The sequence below is a fragment of the Oncorhynchus masou genome, chromosome 24 (assembly GCF_036934945.1).
Source record: "Oncorhynchus masou masou isolate Uvic2021 chromosome 24, UVic_Omas_1.1, whole genome shotgun sequence".
Taxonomy (NCBI): domain Eukaryota; kingdom Metazoa; phylum Chordata; class Actinopteri; order Salmoniformes; family Salmonidae; genus Oncorhynchus; species Oncorhynchus masou.
In genome coordinates this window covers 92,028,384-92,052,094 of record NC_088235.1, presented here as the reverse complement: position 1 = coordinate 92,052,094, position 23,711 = coordinate 92,028,384, and the positions used below count along the sequence as shown (strand labels likewise).

Sequence of the window (23,711 nt, the reverse complement as noted above, 5' to 3'; positions counted from 1 at the left end):
GACAGTGGCGGGACCACTGCCAGCCTCTCCCTTCTCCCGCTGCTAGTGGAAACCACTGCTCTTGTCTAAGACATTCCTGTCTGTGGCCTGTGGGACACATGCAAGCAAAGACTCCTTTTGTGCTGCCCGGGGCTGCGGGTGCATGTTCTTGGGTGGAACACAGCTGGCTGCCCAGCTCTGGGAGGCTTCAGCTGCCCAGTGGTGGAGAGACTGGCTGGGGTGGGCAGGGCACTGGGCAGCAGCATGGATATAGGAATAGCTCCAGACCTAGGCTTTAGCCTAAGCCCAGCTACAGTATGGGTCAATGACCATCAGAAGAATCAAGCCTGCTGCTGTTTGTCAGTAACTTTACTTACCAAGAAATCCACTGTATTCTCTGTTTTCTTGGAAATGTCAGCCTACTAATTAGAAGCCATTAACCACAGTGTGCACTGGAGCAGGCACACCCTCTCTTATTGTCTGAACTAGATTTAACAGGGAGAGGTGCAGCCTCTGATCTGATAGTGGGAGAGAAAGAAGGTGTATATGCAGAGTGTGTGTAAATGTGTATTTGGTTGCAGTTCCCAGGAGTGAATGTGTTGATGCTTGTTGGTGGTTTCTGACTGCATTAGATCAATGAGGGATTCTCTGCCACAATGGCTGTGTTTACACAGGCAGCCCAATTCTGATCTTTTTTTCCACTAATTGGTCTTTTGACCAATCGCATCAGATCATTTCACATCATATCAGAGCTGATCTGATTGGTCTAAAGACCAATTAGTGAAAGAAAAATATCAATTGGGCTGCCTGTGTCAACGCAGCCATAGAGCAGAACCTCTAATCTAGTTTATTCTCTGAAGGTTTTAAATGTTGGCGATGCGAGGCGATGGACCTGTTTCAATGGCTATGGCGGACTCATTTTTCCCATCCTTATTGTTAGCTCCCTGCGGCTACTTTTCAAATGTCAACACTCGGGCTATCCTACCCACTCACTAATAAATTGACCACAAATCCTCATTGGTTTCAGGTGTCAGGAATGGTACATACAGGCTTAGGCTCAGTTTAGAGAGGACCCGTTCTGTATGCCAAGGTCCATATGATCCGGATCAGATTTTTTTTTGTTTAATCTAGGTATGTTTTTTTTCTTTTTTCTGCTCTGTTTACCCTGCTATATTCATTTTAACCCTGTTTTATTTTTACAATGCTTCTAGACCAGAATGGGGGAAGCACTTTCCTTGATGGAAATAGTTTCTGCTGTATAATGGCAGGGGGGTGGGCATGCTTGGTGATTGAGTCTCTCTCTCTCTCTCTCTCTCATATATTAAAAACAGGGGGTTTCTACTGTATAACATAGAAAGCACACGTATGAGGACAGTCTCTTCTCAATAGCATTACAGAACACTCAAACGGTAATGGATGGTTTAGACTGCTTACGAGCAGCATCCAGTGATGGAGGTAGGTCCTCTCTGTGGTAGTTAGACCATCATAGGGCAGCCTCAGCCAGATATAAAGGGATTCTCTCTGCTTTTATAGAATAGGGAGGCTCACTCCGTGATGGAGTCTCAACTGTAGAGGAATTCAGCTATGCTATTTTTACCCTGCATGGCGCGGGTGGTTGCTATGGCGTTGCTGATGGGCACCGTCGCTATGAGTGCGTGATGACAAGCGGCACCGAGGATCCACTTCACACACAGCACATCAGCACAATTTGTGTGTGTAGAAATGGTGAGAAAGTGTTGGTGAGTGAGATTTTGTGAGTGTGAGAAGCGATGTATTTGAGACTACTGAGAAATGATGAAGGGCCTTCTGTGTGGGAGGTGTATTTGACTGTTCGGGTGTATATGAGGGAGAAAGATCATTTGCGGCATCAGTGATTTGAGTGGCTGCTTTAAACATTTCTCTTTCCCTTCCACCACTTCATTTTCCATTTCCCTCCCTCTCTTCTCTTCGTAGTTCCTTTGTCTCACTACTGCCCCGGGGAAGCCAGGATGCATTTGGTTACTGTGTGATTAGCTTCCAAATGTTGTAAAATGCCGGTTAGTGACTTGATTGGCTGTTCAGGGCTCATGGTGACATACTCTGCTCCCTGGTTGGCTGCTCAGGGTTTTACGGTGACTGAAAGTGCTCTGTTATTGGCTGCATGTGGAGCTGTGATGAAGTTTAAAGAGGAAGGAGGAAGAAAGTAGGTCATTGTGTCAGCAGGTCAGTGAAGCACTGAGTGCAGTTATACAAGCACAGCTTTTTGCTGCAGCTACCGCTTGTGTTCCTGCTGCTACTGCAACTATTGCTGCTTTAAAGGAAACAGAAAGGTTGCTATTAACCCTACTTCCTATCATTCCTTTGCTCTCACATCATGCTTTGTCTGCATGTCTTTTCCCACTGTCAACACTGAAAAGAGTCAGTTTTAGTGATTGGCAGCTTTTGAAACAACAGTGTATGAATGAAACAGTGCTCTATGCTTTGGTCTGATTACCCCTCCAAAAGCTGTAGGTGAGATGAGACACCACTCACTTGCTGACACCACCCATATTCACCTTATGTAGCCCTGCCCACTTGACCCGAGCTATTTTGAACGTGTTTGTCTTTCAACTTCCTGTGCATTGACACAAGTAAAACCATTGTAAAATATGAATTACATTTGTCAAAACTATTAAATAATGTGCACAGAATTTGAAATATGTTATCTGTTGACAAAAATGTATGAAAACATTTTAATGTTAGCCACATTTTTTTCAATCAATGCTTGAATGGACAATGTCGTTAACACAGAATATCAATGACAAAAGACAAACTGTGCCGAAATGTTTTATGTAAATAACATTAGGATATTTGATCTGTTGTGCCTCAAAGCTAACTAGCTAACCTGCCATGTTAACTCTATGGGAATGCTAATTATGCTAATGTCAGCTTCCGAGTGCTTATACTACGAAAACACATTTTTCAATGTATTTCCCCATCATGAAATGACCATATCTTTCAATTCTGTGCATTTTATTTATAGCCTGATAACTCACATTAATTTCATCCGCTGCTCTGTTTGCCACATGCTTGAGTGTGAGACGGACATCATTGAAGTCGTTTGTGGTGACGATAGGCGTCAACAGCTATTTTTGAGCATCTCTAACCAATGAGTATCAAAGCCAATGACCAATTTTCAAATCGTGCTGCTTGTGCAGGTCAAATGTATCTTTTTTTCACCTTTATTTATCCAGGTAGGCTAGTTGAGAACAAGTTCTCATTTGCAACTGCGACCTGGCCAAGATAAAGCATAGCAATTCGACACATACAACAACAGAGTTACACATGGAATAAACAAAACATACAGTAGAAAAAATAAAATAAAAAGTCTATATACATTGAGTGCAAATGAGGTAAGATAAGGGAGTTAAGTCAATAAATAGGCCATGGTGGCGAAGTAATTACAATATGGCAATTAAACACTGGAATGATAGATGTGCAGAAGATGAATGTGCAAGATAAATAAATAAATACAGTATGGGCATGAGGTAGATAGATGGGCTGTTTACAGATGGGCTATATGCAGTGATCTGTGAGCTGCTCTGACAGCTGGTGCTTAAAGCTAGTAAGGGAGATATGAGTCTCCAGCTTCAGTGATTTTTGCAGTTCTTTCCAGTCATTGGCAGCAGAGAACTGGAAGGAAAGGCAACCAATGGAGGAATATGCTTTGGGGGTGACCAGTAGATGTCAAACGATTACGATTTTTTTCAACGCTGATACTGATTATTGGAGGACCAAAAAAGCCGATACTGAATTTTTAAAATAATTAAAAAAAAATAATTTTAATTTTATTTTTAATAATAATTATTTAAAAATGTGTAATAATGACAATTACAACAATACTGAATGAACACTTATTTTAACTTAATATAATCCATCAATAAAATTAATTTGGCCTCAAATAAATCATGAAACATGTTCAATTTGGTTTAAATAATGCAAAAACATAGTGTTGGAGAAGAAAGTAATATGTGCCAATATGTGCCATGTAAAAAAGCTAATGTTTAAGTTCCTTGCTCAGAACATGAGAATATATGAAAGTTGGTGGTTCCTTTTAACATGAGACTTCAATATTCCAAGGTAAGATGTTTTAGGTTGTAGTTAATATAGTATTTATAGGACTATTTCTCTCTATACCATTTGTATTTCATATACCTTTGACTATTGGATGTTCTTATAGGCACTATAGTATTGCCAGTGTAACAGTATCACTTCCGTCCCTCTCCTCGCCCCTACCTGGGCTCGAACCAGGAACACATCGACAACAGCCACACTCAAAGCAGCGTTACCCATCGCTCCACAAAAGCCGCGGCCCTTGCAGCGCAAGGGGAATAACTACTCCAAATCGAAAAGCGAGTGACGTTTGAAACGGTATTAGCGCACACCCAGCTAACTAGCCATTTCACATTGGTTACGCCAGCCATTAGGCTGATAGGCTTGAAGTCATAAACAGCGCTGTGCTTGCGAAGAGCTGCTGGCAAACGCACGAAAGTGCTGTTTGAATGAATGATTACGGGCCTGCTGCTGCTCAGACTACTCTATCAAATCAGACTTAATTATAACATAACACACATAAATACGAGCCTTTGGTCATTAATATGATAGAATCCGGAAACTATCATTTCGAAAACAAAACGTTTATTATTTCAGTGAAATACGGAACCGTTCTGTATTTTATCTAATGGGTGGCATCCCTAAGTCTAAATATTCTTGTTAAATTGCACAACCTTCAATGTTATGTCATAATTACATAAAATTATGGCAAATTAGTTTGCAATGAGTCAGGCAGCCCAAACTGTTGCATATACCCTGACTCTGCGTGCAATGAACGCAAGAGAAATGACACAATTTCACCTGTTTTAATATTGCCTGCTAAACTGGATTAGTAGTTATAACTAGTGATTTTGATTGTTTTTTACAAGATAAGTTTAATGCTAGCTAGCAATTTACCTTGCCTTCTGCTGCATTTGCGTAACAGGCAGGCTACTCGTGGAGTGCAATGGTTAGAGTGTTGGACTAGTTAACTGTACGGATGCAAGATTGGATCCCCTGAGCCGACTAGGTGAAAATCTGTCGTTCTGCCCCTGAAAAAGGCAGTTAACCCACCGTTCCTAGGCCGTCATTGAAAATAAGAATGTGTTCTTAACTGACTTGCCTAGTTAAATAAAGGTATACAATTTTAAAAAATCGGAAATCGGCACCCAAAAATACCGATTTCCGATTGTTATGAAAACTTGAAATCAGCCATAATTAATCGGTCATTCTGATTAAACGGTCGACCTCTAGTGACCAGTGAGATATACCTGCTGGAGCGCGTGCTACAAATGGGTGCTGCTATGGTGACCAGTGAGCTGCTGAGATAAGGCGGTGCTTTAAGGTAGCCTAGTGGTTAGAGCGTTGGACTAGTAACCAGAAGGTTGCAAGTTCAAACCCCCAGCTGACAAGGTACAAATCTGTCGTTCTGCCCCTGAACAGGCAGTTAACCCACTGTTCCTAGGCCGTCATTGAAAATAAGAATTTGTTCTTAACTGACTTGCCTGTTTTAAATAAACATTTTTAAAAAACCTAGCAGAGACTTGTAGCCAGTGGGTTTGGCGACGAGTATGAAGCGAGGGCCAGCCAACGAGAGCATACAGGTCACAGTGGTGGGTAGTGTATGGGGCTTTGGTGACAAAACGGATGGCACTGTGATAGACTGCATCCAATTTGTCAAGTAGAGTGTTTGAGGCTATTTTATAGATGACATCGCCGAAGTCAAGGATCGGTAGGATGGTCAGTTTTACGAGGGTATGTTTGGCAGCATGAGTGAAGGATGCTTTGTTGCGATATAGGACACCGATTGTAGATTTAATTTTGGATTGGAGATGCTTAATGTGAGTCTGGAAGGAGAGTTTATAGTCTAACCAGACACCTAGGTATTTGTAGTTGTCTACGTATTCTAAGTCAGAGCTGTCCAGAGTGGTGATGCTGGACGGGCGGGCAGTGATCGATTGAATAGCATGCTTTTAGTTTTACTTGCATTTAAGTCACGTCCAGAGAGCAGAGAAATGGGCATAGCTGAAAGTCAATGGGCTGTGACAATGCCCCTCCCCCTTCCTTTCAGGCACTTGGGGTCACACTTTATTTGGGTAGTCCATCTGTAGATGCTCTATAGATTTCCCAACACTCCCCTCATTCACCTAGACACTCCGCCACAGCCACCACACCCCTATGTCTGTCTCTGTGTCTGTCTCTCTCGGTCACTCTCTTTCTCTCACAAAAATATGTTCATAGTTTAACATGTTGGATAACATTCACTTTAATGGTCTGTTCTATCCAGGCATTAGTCCAGTTTGTGTGAAAGCATTGCAGTCTGTTGGGTCAGAATGGGATTAATCATGATGCTGGTCATTTTAGGAAAGCTCACTATTAGAGACATTTTGGTCAGTCGAGCTCCACTGTTGGCGTCCTCGCATTGGCACAATTAGGGATTATTAGGATCCCTAACTAGTTTAGAGACTAGGGCATGTGTCTAAACCAGGATTTTATCATGTCAGTTTGTGTTTTTGGTTGTGTGTTTGAGGCTGTCATGACCTTTCTGGCTCTTTATTTTTTATTTCACCTTTATTTAACTAGGTAAGCTAGTTGAGAACAAGTTCTCATTTACAACTGTGACCTGGCCAAGATAAAGCAAAGCAGTGCGACACAAACGACAACAGAGTTACACATTGAATAAACAAGCATACAGTCAATAACACAGTATTTAAAAAAAAGTCTATATACAGTGTGTGCAAATGACGTGAGGAGGTAAGGCAATAAATAGGCCATAGTAGCGAGGTAATTACAGTTTAGCAAATTAACACTGGAGTGATAGATGCACATCATCTGCTCAAGTAGATATACTGGTGTGCAAAAGAGCAGAAAATTAAATAAAAACAATATGGGGATGAGGTAGGTAGATTGGGTGGGCTATTTACAGATGGGCTATGTACAGCTGCAGCGATCGGTTGAATCAGCTTTTCCATCATCATGTCATCGCTAAGGATATGAGGTTCTGTGTACGTCTATATGTAAGGTTATTTCTGTGTCTGTTGCAGGGTTTAAGGATGTGTGTGTTTTCAGGGTATATGTCGTGTGTTTGTTTATTTTAGATCCCTGAAGGAAAACATCTCTTTTCTAGTCCAGTACCATAGCGGCTCCAGACGAACCATGTGATTGGTAAGTGCTCACCTCTGCTCTGTACTAAACATATAGCTCTGCTTAGCCCACTGATATGCTAAGTGGAATTTCTGCTCTATAACATTTATCAAATAAATTAATTCCAGATAGCCTCTGTACCGTAGGTTCTTGTCTATGGTTGAATTGGGATTGAGTAAATAGACCACTTTACAGGTTAATTCATGTAACGTCTTCTGTTTTGTAACTAGTTAGAGCATCCGATGTAGCTGTCATGTGGTACATCCACAGCCCAGCACGGCGGAATGCTCAGCTCAGCAAGGAGCCGTTGACAACCGCTGGCCTTTGACAAAGGATCCTCCCAGTGACTCTTGTAACTACCCCCCTCCCCAAGGGGGGACACAGACCTCTGCCATCCCCACAGTGCCTCCACATTGGGTGGACCTTCATCCTACACCACACTCCTCATCCTCCCACAGAGTCTGCTAGACAGGAGGTAAGGTTGGGCCGGGTGCAGCTGCCCTTCAGGAATAGAGGCTGTGGGTTATTCTGTGAGATAGATAGATATACGTATATCTCTCACACACAGACACAGACACAGACAGGGGCGGCAGGACTAGTAACCGAAAGGTTGCAAGTTCAAATCCCCAAGCTGACAAGATTCAAATCTGTCGTTCTGCCCCTGAACAGGCAGTTTACCCACTGTTCCTAGGCCGTCATTGAAAATAAAAATTTGTTCTTAACTGACTTGCCTAGTAAAATAAAGGTTAAAAAAACACAAAAAAACAGTTGAAGCCGGAAGTTTACATACACCTCAGCCAAATACATTTAAACTCAGTTTTTCACAATTCCTGACGTTTAATCCTAGTAAAAATTCCCATGTCTTAGGTCAGTTAGGATCACCACTTTTATTTTAAGAATGTGAAATATCAGAATCATAGTAGAGAGCGATTTATTTCAGCTTTTATTTCTTTCATCACATTCCCAGTGGATCAGAAGTTTACATACACTCAATTAGTATTTGGTAGCATTGCCTTTAAAATGTTTAACTTGGGTCAAACGTTTCAGGTAGCCTTCCACAAGCTTCCCACAATAAGTTGGGTGAATTTTGGCCCATTCCTCCTGACAGAGCTGGTGTAACTGGGTCAGGTTTATAGGCCTCATTGCTCGTGCACGCTTTTTCAGTTCTGCCCGCAAATTTTCTTATTAGGATTGAGGTCAGGGCTTTGTGATGGCCACTCCAATACCTTGACTTTGTTGTCCTTAAGCCATTTTGCCTCAACTTTGGAAGTATGCTTGGGGTCATTGTCCATTTGGAAGACCCATTTGCGACCAAGCTTTAACTTCCTGACTGATGTCTTGAGATGTTGCTTCAATATATCCACACAATTTTCCTACCTCATGATGCAATTTATTTTGCGAAGTGCACCACTCCCTCCTGCAGCAAAGAACCCCCACAACATGCTGCTGCCACTCCCATGCTTCACAGTTGGGATGGTGTTCTTCGACTTGCAAGTCTCCCCCTTTTCCTCCAAACATAACGATGGTCATTATGGCCAAACAGTTCTATTTTTGTTTCATCAGACCAGAGGACATTTCTCCAAAAAGTACGATCTTTGTCCCCATATGCAGTTTTAAACCGTAGTCTGGCTTTTTTTATGGTGGTTTTGGAGCGGTGGCTTCTTCCTTGCTGAGTGGCCTTTCAGGTTATGTCGATATAGGACTTGTTTTACTGTGGATATAGTTAATTTTGTACCTGTTTCGTCCAGCATCTTCACAAGGTCCTTTGCTGTTGTTCTGGGATTGATTTTCACTTTTCGCACCAAAGTACGTTCATCTCTAGGAGACAGAATGCATCTCCTTCCAGAGTATGACGGTATGACGGCTGCGTGGTCCCATGGTGGTTATACTTCCGTACTATTGTTTGTACAGGTGTTTGGAAATTGCTCCCAAGGATGGACCAGACTTGTGGAGGTGTACAATGTTTTTTCTGAGGTCTTGGTTGATTTCTTTTGATTTTCCCATGATGTCACGCAAAGAGGAACTGAGTTTGAAGGTAGGCCTTGAAATACATCCACAGGTACACAGATGAAGTCAATTAGCATATCAGAAGCTTCTAAAGCTGTGATGTCATTTTCTGGAATTTTCCAAGCTGTTTAAAGGCACAGTCAACTTAGTGAATGTAAACTTCTGACCCACTGGAATTGTGATACAGTGAATTATAAGTGAAATAATATGTCTGTAAACAATTGTTGGAAAAATTACTTGTCATGCATGCAGTAGATGTCTTAACTGACTTGCCAAAATTATAGTTTGTTTTATATATATATATTTCCAACTGTGAGAGATGTAATCTAAAACAAAAATCCAGAAAATCACATTGTATGATTTTTAAGTAATTAATATGCATTTTATTGCATGACATAAGTATTTGATCACCTACCAACCAGTAAGAATTCCGGTTCTCACAGATCTGTTAGGTTTTCTTTAAGAAGCCCTCCTGTTCTCCACTCGTTACCTGTATAAAAGACACCTGTCGACACACTCAATCAAACAGACTCCAACCTCTCCACAATGGCCAAGACCAGAGAGCTGTGTAAGGACATCAGGGATAAAATTGTAGACCTGGACAGGGCTGGGATGGGCTACAGGACAATAGGCAAACAGCTTGGTGAGAGGGCAACAACTGCTGGCGCAATTATTAGAAAATGGAAGAAGTTCAAGATGACGTTCAATCACCCTCGGTCTGGGGCTCCATGCGAGATCTCACCTAGTGGGGCATCAATGATCATGAGGAATGTGAGTGATCAGCCCAGAACTACACGGCAGAACCTGGTCAATGACCTGAAGAGAGCTGGGGCCACAATCTCAAAGAAAACCATTAGTAACACACTACGCCGTCATAGATTAAAATCCTGCAGCACATGCAAGGTCCCCCTGCTCAAGCCAGCGCATGTCAAGGCCCATCTGAAGCTTGCCAATGACCATCTGGATGATCCAGAGGAGGAATGGGAGAAGGTCATGTGGTCTGATGAGACAAAAATAGAGCTTTTTGGTCTAAACTCCACTCGCCGTGTTTGGAGGAAGAAGGATGACTACAACCCCAAAAACACCATCCCAACCATGAAGCATGGAGGTGGAAACATCACTCTTTGGGGATGCATTTCTGCAAAGGGGACAGGACTACTGCACCGTATTGAGGGGAGGATGTATGGGGCCATGTATCGCAAGATCTTGGCCAACAACCTCCTTCCCTCAGTAAGAGCATTGAAGATGGGTCGTGGCTGGGTCTTCCAGCATGACAACGACCCGAAACACACACAGCCAGGGCAACTAAGAAGTGGCTCCGTAAGAAGCATCTCAAGGTCCTGGAGTGGCCTAGCCAGTCTCCAGACCTGACCCCAATAGAAAATCTTTGGAGGGAGCTGAAAGTCCGTATTGCCCAGCGACAGCCCCGAAACCTGAAGGATCTGGAGAATGTCTGTATGGAGGAGTGGGCCACAATCCCTGCTGCAGTGTGTGCAAACCTACAGGAAACGTATGATCTCTGTAATTGCAAACAAAGGTTTCTGTACCAAATTTTAAGTTCTGCTTTTCTGATGTATTAAATACTTATGTTATGCAATAAAATGCAAATAAATTACTTAAAAATCATACAATGTGATTTTCTGGATTTTTGTTTTTGATTCCATCTCTCACAGTTGAAGTGTACTTATGATAAAAATTACAGACCTCTACATGCTTGGTAAGTAGGAAAACCTGCAAACTCGGCAGTGTATCAAATACTTGTTCTCCCCACTGTATATATCTCACACACACACACACACACACACACACACACACACACACACACACACACACACACACACACACACACACACACACACACACACACACACACACACACACACACACACACAGTCAAAGGTTTGGACATGCCTACTCATTCCATGGTTATTCTTTATTTGTACTATTTTCTACATTGTAGAATAATAATGAAGACATAAACTATGAAGTAACAAATATGGAATCCTTTCGAAACCAAAAGTGTTAAACAAACCAAAATATTTTTTATATTTGAGATTCTTCAAAGTAGCCACCCTCAGCCTTGACAGCTTTGCACACTCTTGGCATTCTCTCAACCAGATTCATGAGGTAGTCACCTGGAATGCATTTCAATTAACAGGTGTGCCTTGTTAATGTGTTGAATTTCTATCCTTAATGCGTTTGAGCCAATCAGTTGTGTTGTGACATGGTAGGGGTGGTATACAGAGTGAGTTCTATTTGGTAAAAGACCATATAATGGCAAGAACAGCTCAAATAAGCAAAGAGAAATGACAGTCCATCATTACTTTAAGACACGAAGGTCAGTCAATACGAAACATTTCAACAACTTTGAAAGTTTCTTCAAGTGCATTTGCAATAACCATCAAGTGCTATGATGAATCTGGCTCTCATGAGGACCGCCACAGGAAAGGAAGACCCAGATCTGATGAGTCCAACATTTTGTTTCATGAGGAATGCTTTTCCAACAGTCTTGAAGGAGTCACAACACAACTGATTGGCTCAAACGCATTAAGAAGGAAAGAAATTCCACAAATGAACTTTTAATTGGTTTCTTCATGATCCCATATGTTATTTCATAGTTTTGATGTCTTTATTATTCTATAATGTAGAAAATAGTAAATATAAAGGAAAACCCTTGAATGAGTAGGTGTGTCCAAATTTTTGACTGGTACTGTACATTATTTTTAGTTCCAGGCCATGTACTGAAATTTCACTGTTAATCTCGCTTTTTCTGACAGGTTCATTCACAAATGTCTACCTCACGATTAAAAGGCCCCTCTCCATAACTGCGACCCTGAACAGGCTACAAAATGACTTCCAGTATAGGCGGGTGAGTTAGTCTACCAATCTCCTCCTACACTTGGGAGAAATGAATATCCTACCCTACCTGCTCATCTAACTGGTAGATGTCTGTCAAATCATCTGTGACTAACAATCTATAAAATAAAACGTTTTTTAAATGTTCTCACTCTGTGCTTTACTTTGCCTGGATTTAGTCGTTATGGTGATTTCAAGCAACATTTGGTGGATCTTTAGGTGTGTGTGTGACTGACCTGTGTGTGTGGGTGGCTCTGGACCTGTTTTAACTGGCTGGGGTAGCTGAGTGACAGCAGGAATGTCCCACCAACACGGGATCTCCCGCCTTCATCCCAGGATTAGCATGCCGCTCAGCCCTGCTCCGTTTTGAGTGGTTGGTGTTTAATTTTAAAATATCTATATTTATGATTTAAAAAATAATAATTTACCCCTTTTTCGTGGTATCCAATTGTCTCATCGCTGCAACTTCCGTACGGACTCGGGAGAGGCAAAGGTTGAGAGGCGTGCATCTTCCGAAACACAACTCAACAAAGCTGTACTGCTTCTTGACACAATGGTCACCTAACCCGGAAGCCAGCCACACCAATATGTCGGAGGAAACACTGTACACCTGGTGACCGTGTCAGCGTGCACTGCACCCAGCCCGCCACAGGAGACGCTAGTGTGCGATGGGACAAGGTCATCCCTGCCAGCCAAACCCTCCCCTAACTCGGACGACGCTGGGACAATTGTGCACCGCTCCATGGGTTTCCCGGTCACGGCCGGCTGACAGAGCATGGACTTGAACCCAGAATCTCTAGTGGCACAGCTAGCACTGTGATACTTTAGACCATTGGACTTGAACCCAGAATCTGTAGTGGCACAGCTAGCACTGCGATGCAGTTCTTTAGACCACTGCGTCACTCGGGAGGACATGGTTGGTGTTTTTACTCTTCCCCTGATGTGTGTGTGCCGTCTCATGTGACAGAGGTGGGCCAGCCAGGGCCTGGGGCTTCTGTCGGCACCACTGAACTCCCCCTTTACTGTCATTAGAGCAGTGGAGGCGGGTGCGGTGGGTGGTCAGTAAAGAGTATGGAACATGACCTCATGCTGATTGCCTTTAATTTGGCCAATCAAAGGCAAATAGTTTCCTAGAAGGAGAAGTTGGGTTCCTATGGACTATGGAGAGTACACTCATTCCCCCCTGGCAGGGATATACTATACCTTGCCAGGTCGACATTGTAAATAATAAGTTGTTCTTAACTTGCTTGAAACTCCTCATCCCGGATCCGGGTTAAAATTGACTAAAGCCTCAGGCTCATTATCCAGAGCGACATTACAAATTGGTGAATTCACCTTATGACATCCAGTGGAACAGCCATTTCTGCAAAATCGATTACTTTAAATAAAATCCGGAATGACTCCGCTGTCCTGGCGTGAGGGAGTTTGTTCCACCATTGGGGGCCAGAAGCGCAGTTTTGACTGGGCTGAGCGGGAACTTTTCTTAACAACACTGTCATCTCAGATTTTCAAAATATGCACCATGGTCTTGAACCATAGAAATTGACTAATTTGTGGATAAGAGTTTAATGGCAAAGCCCAGCCAACATAGCATTTTGACCTGCGCCGCTTCCTGTGTGAGGCATTTCACGCAACTCATTTTAGAGCATGAAACAGGAACGGGCCACCGCCTTGATGTTAGTTGAGAATGACAGGGTGTTGTCCAGGATCACGCCAAGGTTCTTAGCGCTCTGGGAGGAGGACACAATGGATAACCAAATAAATAAAATCATTTACACTGATATGTTTGAAGAGCTTCACCTGGTCATGTTTTCAATGAGGAGACCTCAGAGCCAGTTACATACCTAGAAAATGGGGGCGCAGTTTTTCCTGGAAAGCGTCTGTCAGGTAGAAATCAAGTTCCGTGGGCCGCGCTACATTGAGATGCCCAACCGGAGAGGGTGGAGAGGAGGATCTGATGGTTCACAGTATCGAAGGCAGCCGATAGGTCTAGAAGGATGAGAGCAGAGGAGAGAGAGTTAGCTTTTGCGGAGCGCCTCCGTGATTCTCAGTTGAAACTAGTCTTGAAACCTCTGATTTGGATCAAAAGGTCATTCTGAGAGAGATAGCGGGAGAGCTGGCCAAACGGCACGTTCAAGAGTTTTTACTGGTCTGTAGTTGTTGACATCGGAGGGATCGAGTGTAGGTTTTTTCAGAAGGGGTGCAACTCTCACATATCTAGCCAGCGGTCAGGGATGAGTTGATGAGCGAGGTGAGGTAAGGGAGAAGGTTCCGGAAATGGTCTGGAGAAGAGAGGAAGGGATAGGGTCAAGCGGGCAGGTTTTTGGGCGGCCGTCCGTGAAGCGAGATTTCATCTGGAGAGAGAGGGAGAAAGAGGTCAGAGCACAGGGTAGGGCAGTGTGCGGTTCGTTTGGAGGATCGGATGTCGTCGACCTTCTTTTCAAAATGGTTGACGAAGTCATCTTTCAGGAGGGAGGAGAACAAAGAGCTTAGGGTTAGAGGCAGATCTTGGAATTTGTATGGCTTTAGCAGCAGAGACAGAGGAGGAAAAATACAGGTCCGCAGGTGAGTTTTCGCTCCATTTCCGCAGCTGCCCGGGCGGACACCGGAGAGGCGGGAGGGGAGGACCGAGCCGGCCTGGAGGATAGGGGACATAGAGAGTCAAAGGATGCAGAAAGGTATCAGGAGATAGGTTGGAGAAGGTTTGAGCAGAGGGAAGAGATGATAGGATGGAAGAGGAGAGAGTCAATCGAAGGTTCCAACCATCTAGGGGCAGTGTGGGAAGTGTTGGATGAGAGCGAGAGGGAAAAGGATACAAGGTAGTGGTCGGAGACAGGAGTTGCTGGAAGAACAGCATCTAGTAAAGATGACACCTTGTGAGTAGGGGGGTGAGAGGGTGAGGTCAAAAGAGGAGAGGAGTGGAAAGAAGGAGGCAGAGAGGAATGAGTCAAAGGTAGACATGGGGAGGGTCGCCCAGGACTTGCTCAGGAAAGGAGCTTATCAAGGCATCAAGCTCATTGATGAACTCTCCGAGGGAACCTGGAGGGCGATAAATGATAAGGATGTTAAGCTTGAAAGGGCTGGTAACTGTGACGGCATGGAATTCAAAGGAGGCGATAGACAGATTGGTAAGGGGAGAAAGAGATGACCATTCACAGCCACCACCCCGCTGCCATATAAGGAGACAATGGAAAACAGAGCCTGCCAAGAAGTCGAGGGAAAAATGAACTCTGCCTTGTCATTTCCTGCGCGCTGGGATGCCAGCCCACGCGGTGTGGAGCATCTGTGCAGAGAGGAGAGAACAGGGATTAGACACATAGTTGACAGGCTACAGAAGAGGTTACGCTAATGCAAAGGAGGGAATAACAAAGGAGATTGGAATGACAAGTGGACTACACGTCTCGAATGCACAGAGCAAGAATCTTATTGACTAAAATGATTGAAATGATACAGTACTGCTGAGTAGGCTAGCTGGCAGTGGCTGCGTTGTTGACACTACACTAATCAAGTTTCCGTCGAGTGTAATAGTTTCAAACAGTGCTCTATTCGTTCTAGCAGTGTTGATTTACGTTACGTAACGTAAAAGAACGACAATAGCTGGCTAGCTAATAGAAAATTCTAGGACATGTTTCAAACAAATCAAACCGTTGTACGAATGGTGAAATGAAAATGATATATGCGGAATGTTGACCGGGTTGTTGAAGCATCTTTTTGTGACAAAATATCTTGTTTAAAACGGTAAATTAAGATAATCACTCGTTTTTCATCCAAAAATGAAATAGCGCTAACCCCCATAGATGTAAGAGGTTAATGGACTTGCCTGGTTAACTCTTTTACACTCATACCCATATCTTTATGGGTTAAAATTAGAGGTTGACCGATTAATCGGAATGGGCGATTTTAATTAGGGCCGATTTCAAGTTTTCATAACAATCTGCATTTTTGGACACCGATCATGGCCGATTATATTGCACTCCGCGAGGAGACTGCGTGGCAGGCTGACTGCCTGTTATGTGAGTGCTAGCTAGCATCAAACACATCTTATAAAAAACAATCAATCTTAACATAATCACTAGTTAACGACACATGGTTGATGATATTACTAGTTTATCTATCTTGTCCTGCGTTGCATATAATCGATGCGGTGCCTGTTAATTTATCATTGAATCATAGCCTACTTCGCCAAATGTTTTTTTAACAAGCGCATTTGTGAAAAAAGCACTTTTGTTGCACCAATGTGTACCTATCCATAAATATCAACGCCTTTCTTAAAAACCAATACACAAGTGTATATTTTTAAACCTGCATATTTAGTTAATATTGCCTGCTAACATGAATTTCTTTTAGCAAGGGAAATTGTCACTTCTCTTGCGTTCTGTGCAACAGAGTCAGGCTATATGCAGCAGTTTGGGCCGACTGGCTCGTTGCGAACTGTGTGAAGACCAACTTCGCCAAACGGGGGATGATTTAACAAAAGCGCATTTGCGAAAAAAGCACAATCGTTGCACGAATGTTCCTAACCATAAACATCAATGCCTTTCTTAAAATCAATACACAGAGGTATATTTTTTTAAACGTGCATATCTAGTAAATCCAGGTTAGCAGGCAATATTAAACTAGGGAAATTCTTGCGTTAATTGCACGCAGAGTCAGGGTATATGCAACAGTTTGGTCCGCCTGGCTCGTTGCAAACTAATTTGCCAGAATTTTACATAATTATGACATAACATTGAAGGTTGTGCAATGTAACAGGAATATTTGGACTTATGGAAGCAACCCATTAGATAAAATATGGAACAGTTGCGTATTTCACTGAAATAATAAACTTTTTGTTTTCGAAATTATAGTTTTCGGATTTGACCATATTAATTACATAAGGCTCATATTTCTGTGTGCTATTATGTTTTATAATTAAGTCTGATTTGAAATTTGATAGAGCAGTCTGACTGAGCGGTGGTAGGCAGCAGCAGGCTCGTAAGCATTCATTCAAACAGCACTTTCGTGCGTTTGCCAGCAGCTCTTCCCTGTGCTTCAAGCATTGAGCTGTTTATGATTTCAAGCCTATCAACTCTGAGATTAGGCTGGTGTAACAGATGTGAAATGGCTACACCAGGGACGGAAGCTATACTGTTTCACTGGCATACTAAAGTGCCTATAAGAACATCCAATAGTCAAAGGTATATGAAATACAAATGTTATAGAGAGAAATAGTCCTATAATAACTACAACCTAAAACTTCTTACCTGGGAATATTGAAGACTCTTGTTAAAAGAAACTCGTGGAAATTTCCTGTATTTACCAAATCATGAGAGCAAACCACACACAAATCAGAGTTATCATAAAGTTCATCTTTAATTATATGAACTCCATCACAACCCTGTGATTCTCAGATCAATTCAGTGATTATAAATTAGTTCTCTGAAAGTCCTTACACATTGCAACTGAGATCCTTTATAGCAAAGACACACATAGCCAGACAGCATTGGGTATAAATTATCGTTCAGCTTTGTCTCCTAGACTATGTTCTTTTCTCGCTCTCAGGACCATGAAACAAAACCTGTCAACAGGCATATATCAAATACATCCCTCCTTGACAAGATCACAGAGACACAGTGACTGGCACACAGACATTGTGGAGCCAAGAGATAATTGATTTAAAAGATATGTTTACATATGAAGACAAGCTTGACCCCTCCCCTCTCTGCGGTCCAAGTAACTGACCCCATGTCAGAGAACAGAACTGCAAACCGACCAACAGTATTATCCAAAAATTGACATTCTGATGAGAAGTAACTCACAAGCATATAATGAATATAAAACATCTTATCTATGTTACCAACTAATTCTGATCATTCCCCAACAAAACCACCAGCTTTCATATGTTCTCATGTTCTGAGCAAGGAACTTGAACATTAGCTTTTTTACATGGCACATATTGCACTTTTACTTTCTTCTCCAACATTATTTGCATTATTTAAACCAAATTGAACATGTTCATGATTTATTTGAGGCTGAATTGATTTTATTGACATATTATATTAAGTTAAAATAAAAGTGTTCATTCAGTATTGTTGTAATTGTCATTATAACAAAAACAAACAAAAAAATTGGTCGATTTTAATCGGTATCGGCTTTTTTTTGGTCCACCAATAATCGGTATCGGCCTTGAAAAATCATAATTGGTCGACCTCTAGTTAAAATAGTAGATTTGGATGCTGATAAATGCTTCAATTGAAATGCAGTGGGTGTACAAAAACATGCTATATGATGTCAGCTCAAGGTCTCCGCTTTACAGCTCAGTATTGGTTTTGACTGACAGCCGTTCTGAACATGAACACTGCATGTGACAAAAAGTTGCCCCACCTCCCGCTGTTTTTTTTTGTCTGATTAAGGGAAATGCTCTAAATAGAGGTCTCCTAAATATATTGAGTCGTTAAGGATTATAATAAATACCACTTTGATATCATACAAGCGAGCCAAACACCCGTTATACAAGCGAGCCAAACACACCTAAATCTGCACTTCACATTTCCATATCATAAAACAAATTTCATGGTGTCAACGTTTATGATCACTCTGCTTGATGTACAGTTACAAGATGACATGGTGTCATACCCTGGGTTGTCCTGAACAGAATGAGCCTATGTTTGTCATATTGTGAAGACATTTGGCGGGGAACACGCATCTGAATGCACTCGTCACTCTTTTCTACAGTGCATTCAGAAAGTATTCCGACCCCTTGACTTTTTCCACATTTTGTTACAGCCTTATTCTGAAATGAATTGAATAACATTTTTTTCCTCCTCTACCTACACACAATACCCCATAATGACAAAGTGAAAAGGTATTTTTTTTGTGCAAATGTATTAAAAATTAAAAACAATCTTATTCACAAGTATTCAGACCGTTTTTGATGAGACTCTAAATTTTGCTTAAGTTCATCCTGTTTCCATTGATCATCCTTGATGTTTCTACAACTTGATTGGAATCCACCTGGGGTAAATTTTGAATTGTTTGGACATGATTTGGAAAGGCACACACCTGTCTATACAAGGTCCCACAGTTGACAGTGCATGTTAAAACCAAGCCATGAGGTGGAAGGAATTGTCTGTCGAGCTCCGAGACAGGATTGGGTCAAGGCACAGATCTGGGGAAGGGTACCAAAACATTTCTGCAGCATTGAAGGTCCCCAAGAACACAGTGGCCTCCATTCTTAAATGGAAGACGTTTGGAACCACCAAGACTCTTCCTAAAACTAGCCACAGGGCCAAACTGAGCAATCGGGTGAGAAGTGACTTGGTCAGGGAGGTGACTAAGAACCTGATGGTCACTCTGACAGAGCTACAGAGTTCCTCTGTGGAGATGGTTGCCCTTCAGGAAGGTTCTCCCATCTCTGCAACACTCCACCAATCAGGCTTTTATGGTAGTGGCCAGACGGAACCCGCTCCTCAGTAAAAGGCACCTAAATGACTCTCAGACCATGAGAAACAAGATTATCTGGTCTGATGAAACCAATATTGGTTTCCTTGATTGGTTTCCTCAAGTCCGGGCTCTGGAAATAGCTGTCCAGCGATGCTCCCCATCCAACATGACAGAGCTTAAGAGGATCTGCAGAGAAGAATGGGAGCATCTCCCCAAATACAGGTGTTCCCAACTTGTAGCATCATACCCAAGAAGACTCGATGCTGTAATCACTGCCAAAGGTGCTTCAACAAATTACTGAGTAAAAGGTCTGAATACTTAAGTAAATGTATATTTCAGTTTCTTATGTTTAATGAACTTGCAAATTTCTACACCTGTTTTTTTGCTTTGTCATTATGGGTTATTGTGTGGAGTTTGAGGGGGAAATTGAAAAATAATAAGAATAAGGCTGTAATGTAACAAAGTGGAAAAAGTCAAGGAGTCTGAATACTTTCCGAATGCTCTGTATGTGCACTTGCCATGTGAAAGCCTAACACTGTAAGATCATATTTTACAACTTAGTTAGCCATGTTGGCCATAGAACATGCTTTCAAATAATACCCACCAGACCGGATAGTGAATTATAATGGAACATTTTTGGAATGCATAAACAACAACAGTAATTGTGTGATAGTGGGGATGCTGGGCTGTGTTCCAAAAGAAAACAAACAAGTCTGCTTGCTGTAGTTCCTAGACAGCACAGCTGAGAGCTAAAAATAGCACCTTTTATAGTTGAAGACTCTTCTTTGAGTCATAAAAGTGCATTGGAATTATGTAGGAACCGTGCACACTTTGGAGAGGTACTGTGCCTTCAGAAAGTATTCACACCCCTCAACTTTTTCCACATGTTAAAGTGGGATTAAAATTAATTTTATTTTTGCTGACAGTCTACACAAAATACTCTGTCAAAGTGGAAGAATAATTCTAACAAAAAAATTTAAAAATAAAACACTATCTTGAGACAGTACATGTTAGAAATACCTTTTGGCAGTGACTACAGCTGTGAATCTTTTAGGATACGTCTCTAAGAGCTTTGCACACCTGGATTGTACAATATAAAATTCTTCAAGCTCTGTCAAGGTGGTTATTGCTAGTAAGCTATTTCCAAGTCTTGCCATAGATTTTCAGTCAAAACTAATTAGCCCACTCAGGAACATTCAATGTCATCTTGGTGAGCAACTCCAGTGTAGATTTGGCCATGTGTTTTAAGTTATTGTCCTGCTGTAAGGGGAATTTGTCTCCCAGTGTCTGTTGGAAAGAAGACTGGACCAGGTTTTCCTCTAGGGTTTTGACTGTGCATAGCTGTATTGTTACTGTCTTTCCTATAAAAAAACTCCCTTTCCGATGACGAGCATACCAATAACATGATGCAGCCACCACCAATGCTTGAAAATATGAATAGTGATACTCAGTTATGTGTTGTTGGATTTGCCTCAAACATAACACTTTGTATTCAGGACAAAAAGTTACTGTCATTTAGGTTAGTATTGTGGAGTAACTACAATGTTGTTGATCCATCCTCCTTTTTTTTCATATCACAATCATTAAACTCCGTTTTAAAATCGCCATTGGCCTCATGGTGAAATCCCTGAGCAGTTTCCTTCCTCTCTGGCAACTGAGGTAGGAAGGACGTCTGCATCTTTGTAGTGACTGTGTGTATTTATACATCATCCAAAGCCTAATTAATAACTTTACCATGCTCAAAGGGATTTTCAGTGTCTGCTTTTTATTTTATTTTTTGACATCTACCAATCGGTGCCCTTCTTTGTTAGGCATTGAAAAGCCTCCCTGGTCTTTGGTTGAATCTGTGCTTGAAATTCACTACTCGATTTGAGGGACCTTACAATTATTTTTATGTGTGGGGTACAGAGATGGGCTAGTCATTCAAAAATCATGTTAACCACTATTATTGAACACAGAATGAGTCCATGCATCTGAATTTAAGCACATTTTTACTCCTGAACATTTACGCTTGTAATTTATCATATTTTTGAAAAGGTTCTATGAAGACAATTCCACTTGATATTATGGGCTTATTGTGTCTATATCAGAGACACAAAATCAAAATGTAATACATTTGAAATTTAGGCTATAACACAACAACATTTAGAAAAAAAGTAAAGAGTTATGAGTAATTTCTGGAGACACTGTATGTGGCCACTTGGAGACACCAGTTAGACCTCTCACTCAAAAGCTTGTCATTTTTTCGTCCTATTTTGCATCTACCCCAAATTTGCCATGAATATTATGTTACTGAATGTATCCAGAGTATTGTCAGATTTTGTTATCAACAAATGCAATGAAAGTACAGCAAATGTAAAATGCATATATAATCAACAGTGTAATGTTTAGATTCAGTCTTGTCAGATGAACTGTTTTGTCCTCACCTTTTAGTCTAATCATTTTCCCATAATCTCCAAAATGTTCCCCTTTAATTTGCTGCCATGGTTATGCATATATTTTCCATATTTCTTCTGTAAGAAACATTTCAATTTAGCCCTATTCATATAGGACAACTCCAGCAAGTGTACGGGGTTGAATAGAGATTAAAACATTTTTAAATCCATTTATTTATTCACATTAGCTGCTACTTAAAGGAACAAATGGTAATGATTTGTAATGATTGAAAACAAACTGCACAACCGCTATAGAAATACCCTTTGTCAAAAGTCCTTTATTAGTTTTGTGTAGGGTATGTTGATAGTTTATCAGGGGTGTCAAACTCATTTGCCCTGTGGGCTGCACATAATATTGATATTTCCTCGCCGTCAAAACGTGCAAAAAATTGTCCTCTATCAATCTCTTCTGGAATTTTCTACGTTCCCTGACTGTCTAGCTTTCGTTTCAATGACTAATAGCAAGCTGGACAGAGTGAAGAGACTAAATGTAGGTCCATTATTTCTACACAGTTTCGATATGGTTTTTGTCATTTCATTGTCGATTTGAGATTGTTTTTCAGGGGAAAATTTACAAAAACAAGATTAAAATGGGCCTTGAGTTTGACACGTGGTCTAAGGTATGTTGATGGCAGTTGTGTAAGTATGTTTTGTGTGAGCAGGGCCTGTTGCTCATTGTCCCTTGGAGAATAGGGTTTTGTTGCCACACCTATAGAGCCCTCCGGTCTTCTGTAGCTCTGCCTCCTGTAAGGCAGAGGTTAGAGCTGACGAACACTATGACCACCGTCTTAAATACACAATCCTCAGGCTTTACATGGCATCATATTAAAACACTGGCAGCTTTAATTGTGTGCTATGGGTGGAATTTAATTTGGTCATGTGGCATCTTTAAGGGCATGTTGTTAAAGCTCTACCTCCAGGAAGGGGAATGTAATAAGAAAGTTCTTCTTTCCGTCCATATCAGTTCACATATCTCCCGAGTCCCATTCTCATATGAGAGCAAACACCATTCGGGTAAATGATAAGCCAGAGCCTGACTGTACTTATATCTTTGGCTTGGTGTGGGATGTAACATAGAGCTGGGATGATAAACTCAAAATTACCCACACCGACATTGCCCTCTTACCGGAGCAGTTTGCTTAGGTCGGTAATTTTACATTTTTCTACACAACGTTCCTGCACATATTTTTTTGTTCTAAGACGATTATTTGGCCAACATTGATCGCTCCCTCTCCCTACTGTGCCCACAGAGGGAGGGAGGGTTGCTTTCTGATAAGCACAAGCATATGACCATAGCTCCAAATGCAATTACGGGACAGTTACTACTACAAGTTACTGTTTTTTTCTCACTTCTTAATATTGAGTTTATGCCACCACTTTACAACCGGGGTATGGTTTTGATGTGCCCACGGAGCGGAGTGCGCCATTTGCGCTGAATATGCTTACATCAAGTAGCCCAGGCCTAGTACTAGAAAGTTTTGTTGGACATTACATTTACTGATAGCTAGATTGCTAACTCTACATGGCTAAGTGTTTTGTGTTCTCACTTCCACACGTGGTGAACAATATAACCTAGAACAGGGGTGTCAAACTCATTCCATGGAGGGCCTTGTGTCTGCAGGGTTTGGGTTTTTCCCTTTCAATTAAGCTCTAGACAACCAGGTGTGGGGAGTTCCTTACTAATTAGTGACCATAATTCAATCCAATCAAGTACAAAGGAGGAGTGTGAACCTGCAAACATCTCAGCCCTCCGTGGAATAAATTTGACACCTGTGGCCGAGGCCAATAGGCGTGGGCAAATTCATCTCTGAAGACCTC

The 23,711-nt window shown here is 41.7% G+C and overlaps 1 protein-coding gene across 4 annotated transcripts in view; it reads left to right on the top strand.

The window, feature by feature from the left end:
* Positions 1-23,711, top strand: part of LOC135513022 (circadian locomoter output cycles protein kaput-like) — a 52,199-nt gene that overhangs the window by 13,174 nt on the left and 15,314 nt on the right. For 2 of the 4 annotated variants that reach the window (XM_064935658.1, XM_064935655.1), the window contains exons 2-4: positions 7,128-7,194; positions 7,404-7,648; positions 11,958-12,049. In XM_064935658.1, coding sequence (XP_064791730.1) covers positions 12,030-12,049 — 20 coding nt within the window. In that variant the 5' untranslated portion in view covers positions 7,128-7,194; positions 7,404-7,648; positions 11,958-12,029. Of the gene's footprint in view, positions 1-7,127; positions 7,195-7,403; positions 7,649-10,848; positions 10,898-11,957; positions 12,050-23,711 lie in introns of those variants that run through there. The other 2 variants (XM_064935656.1, XM_064935657.1) reach the window with 2 other exon arrangements.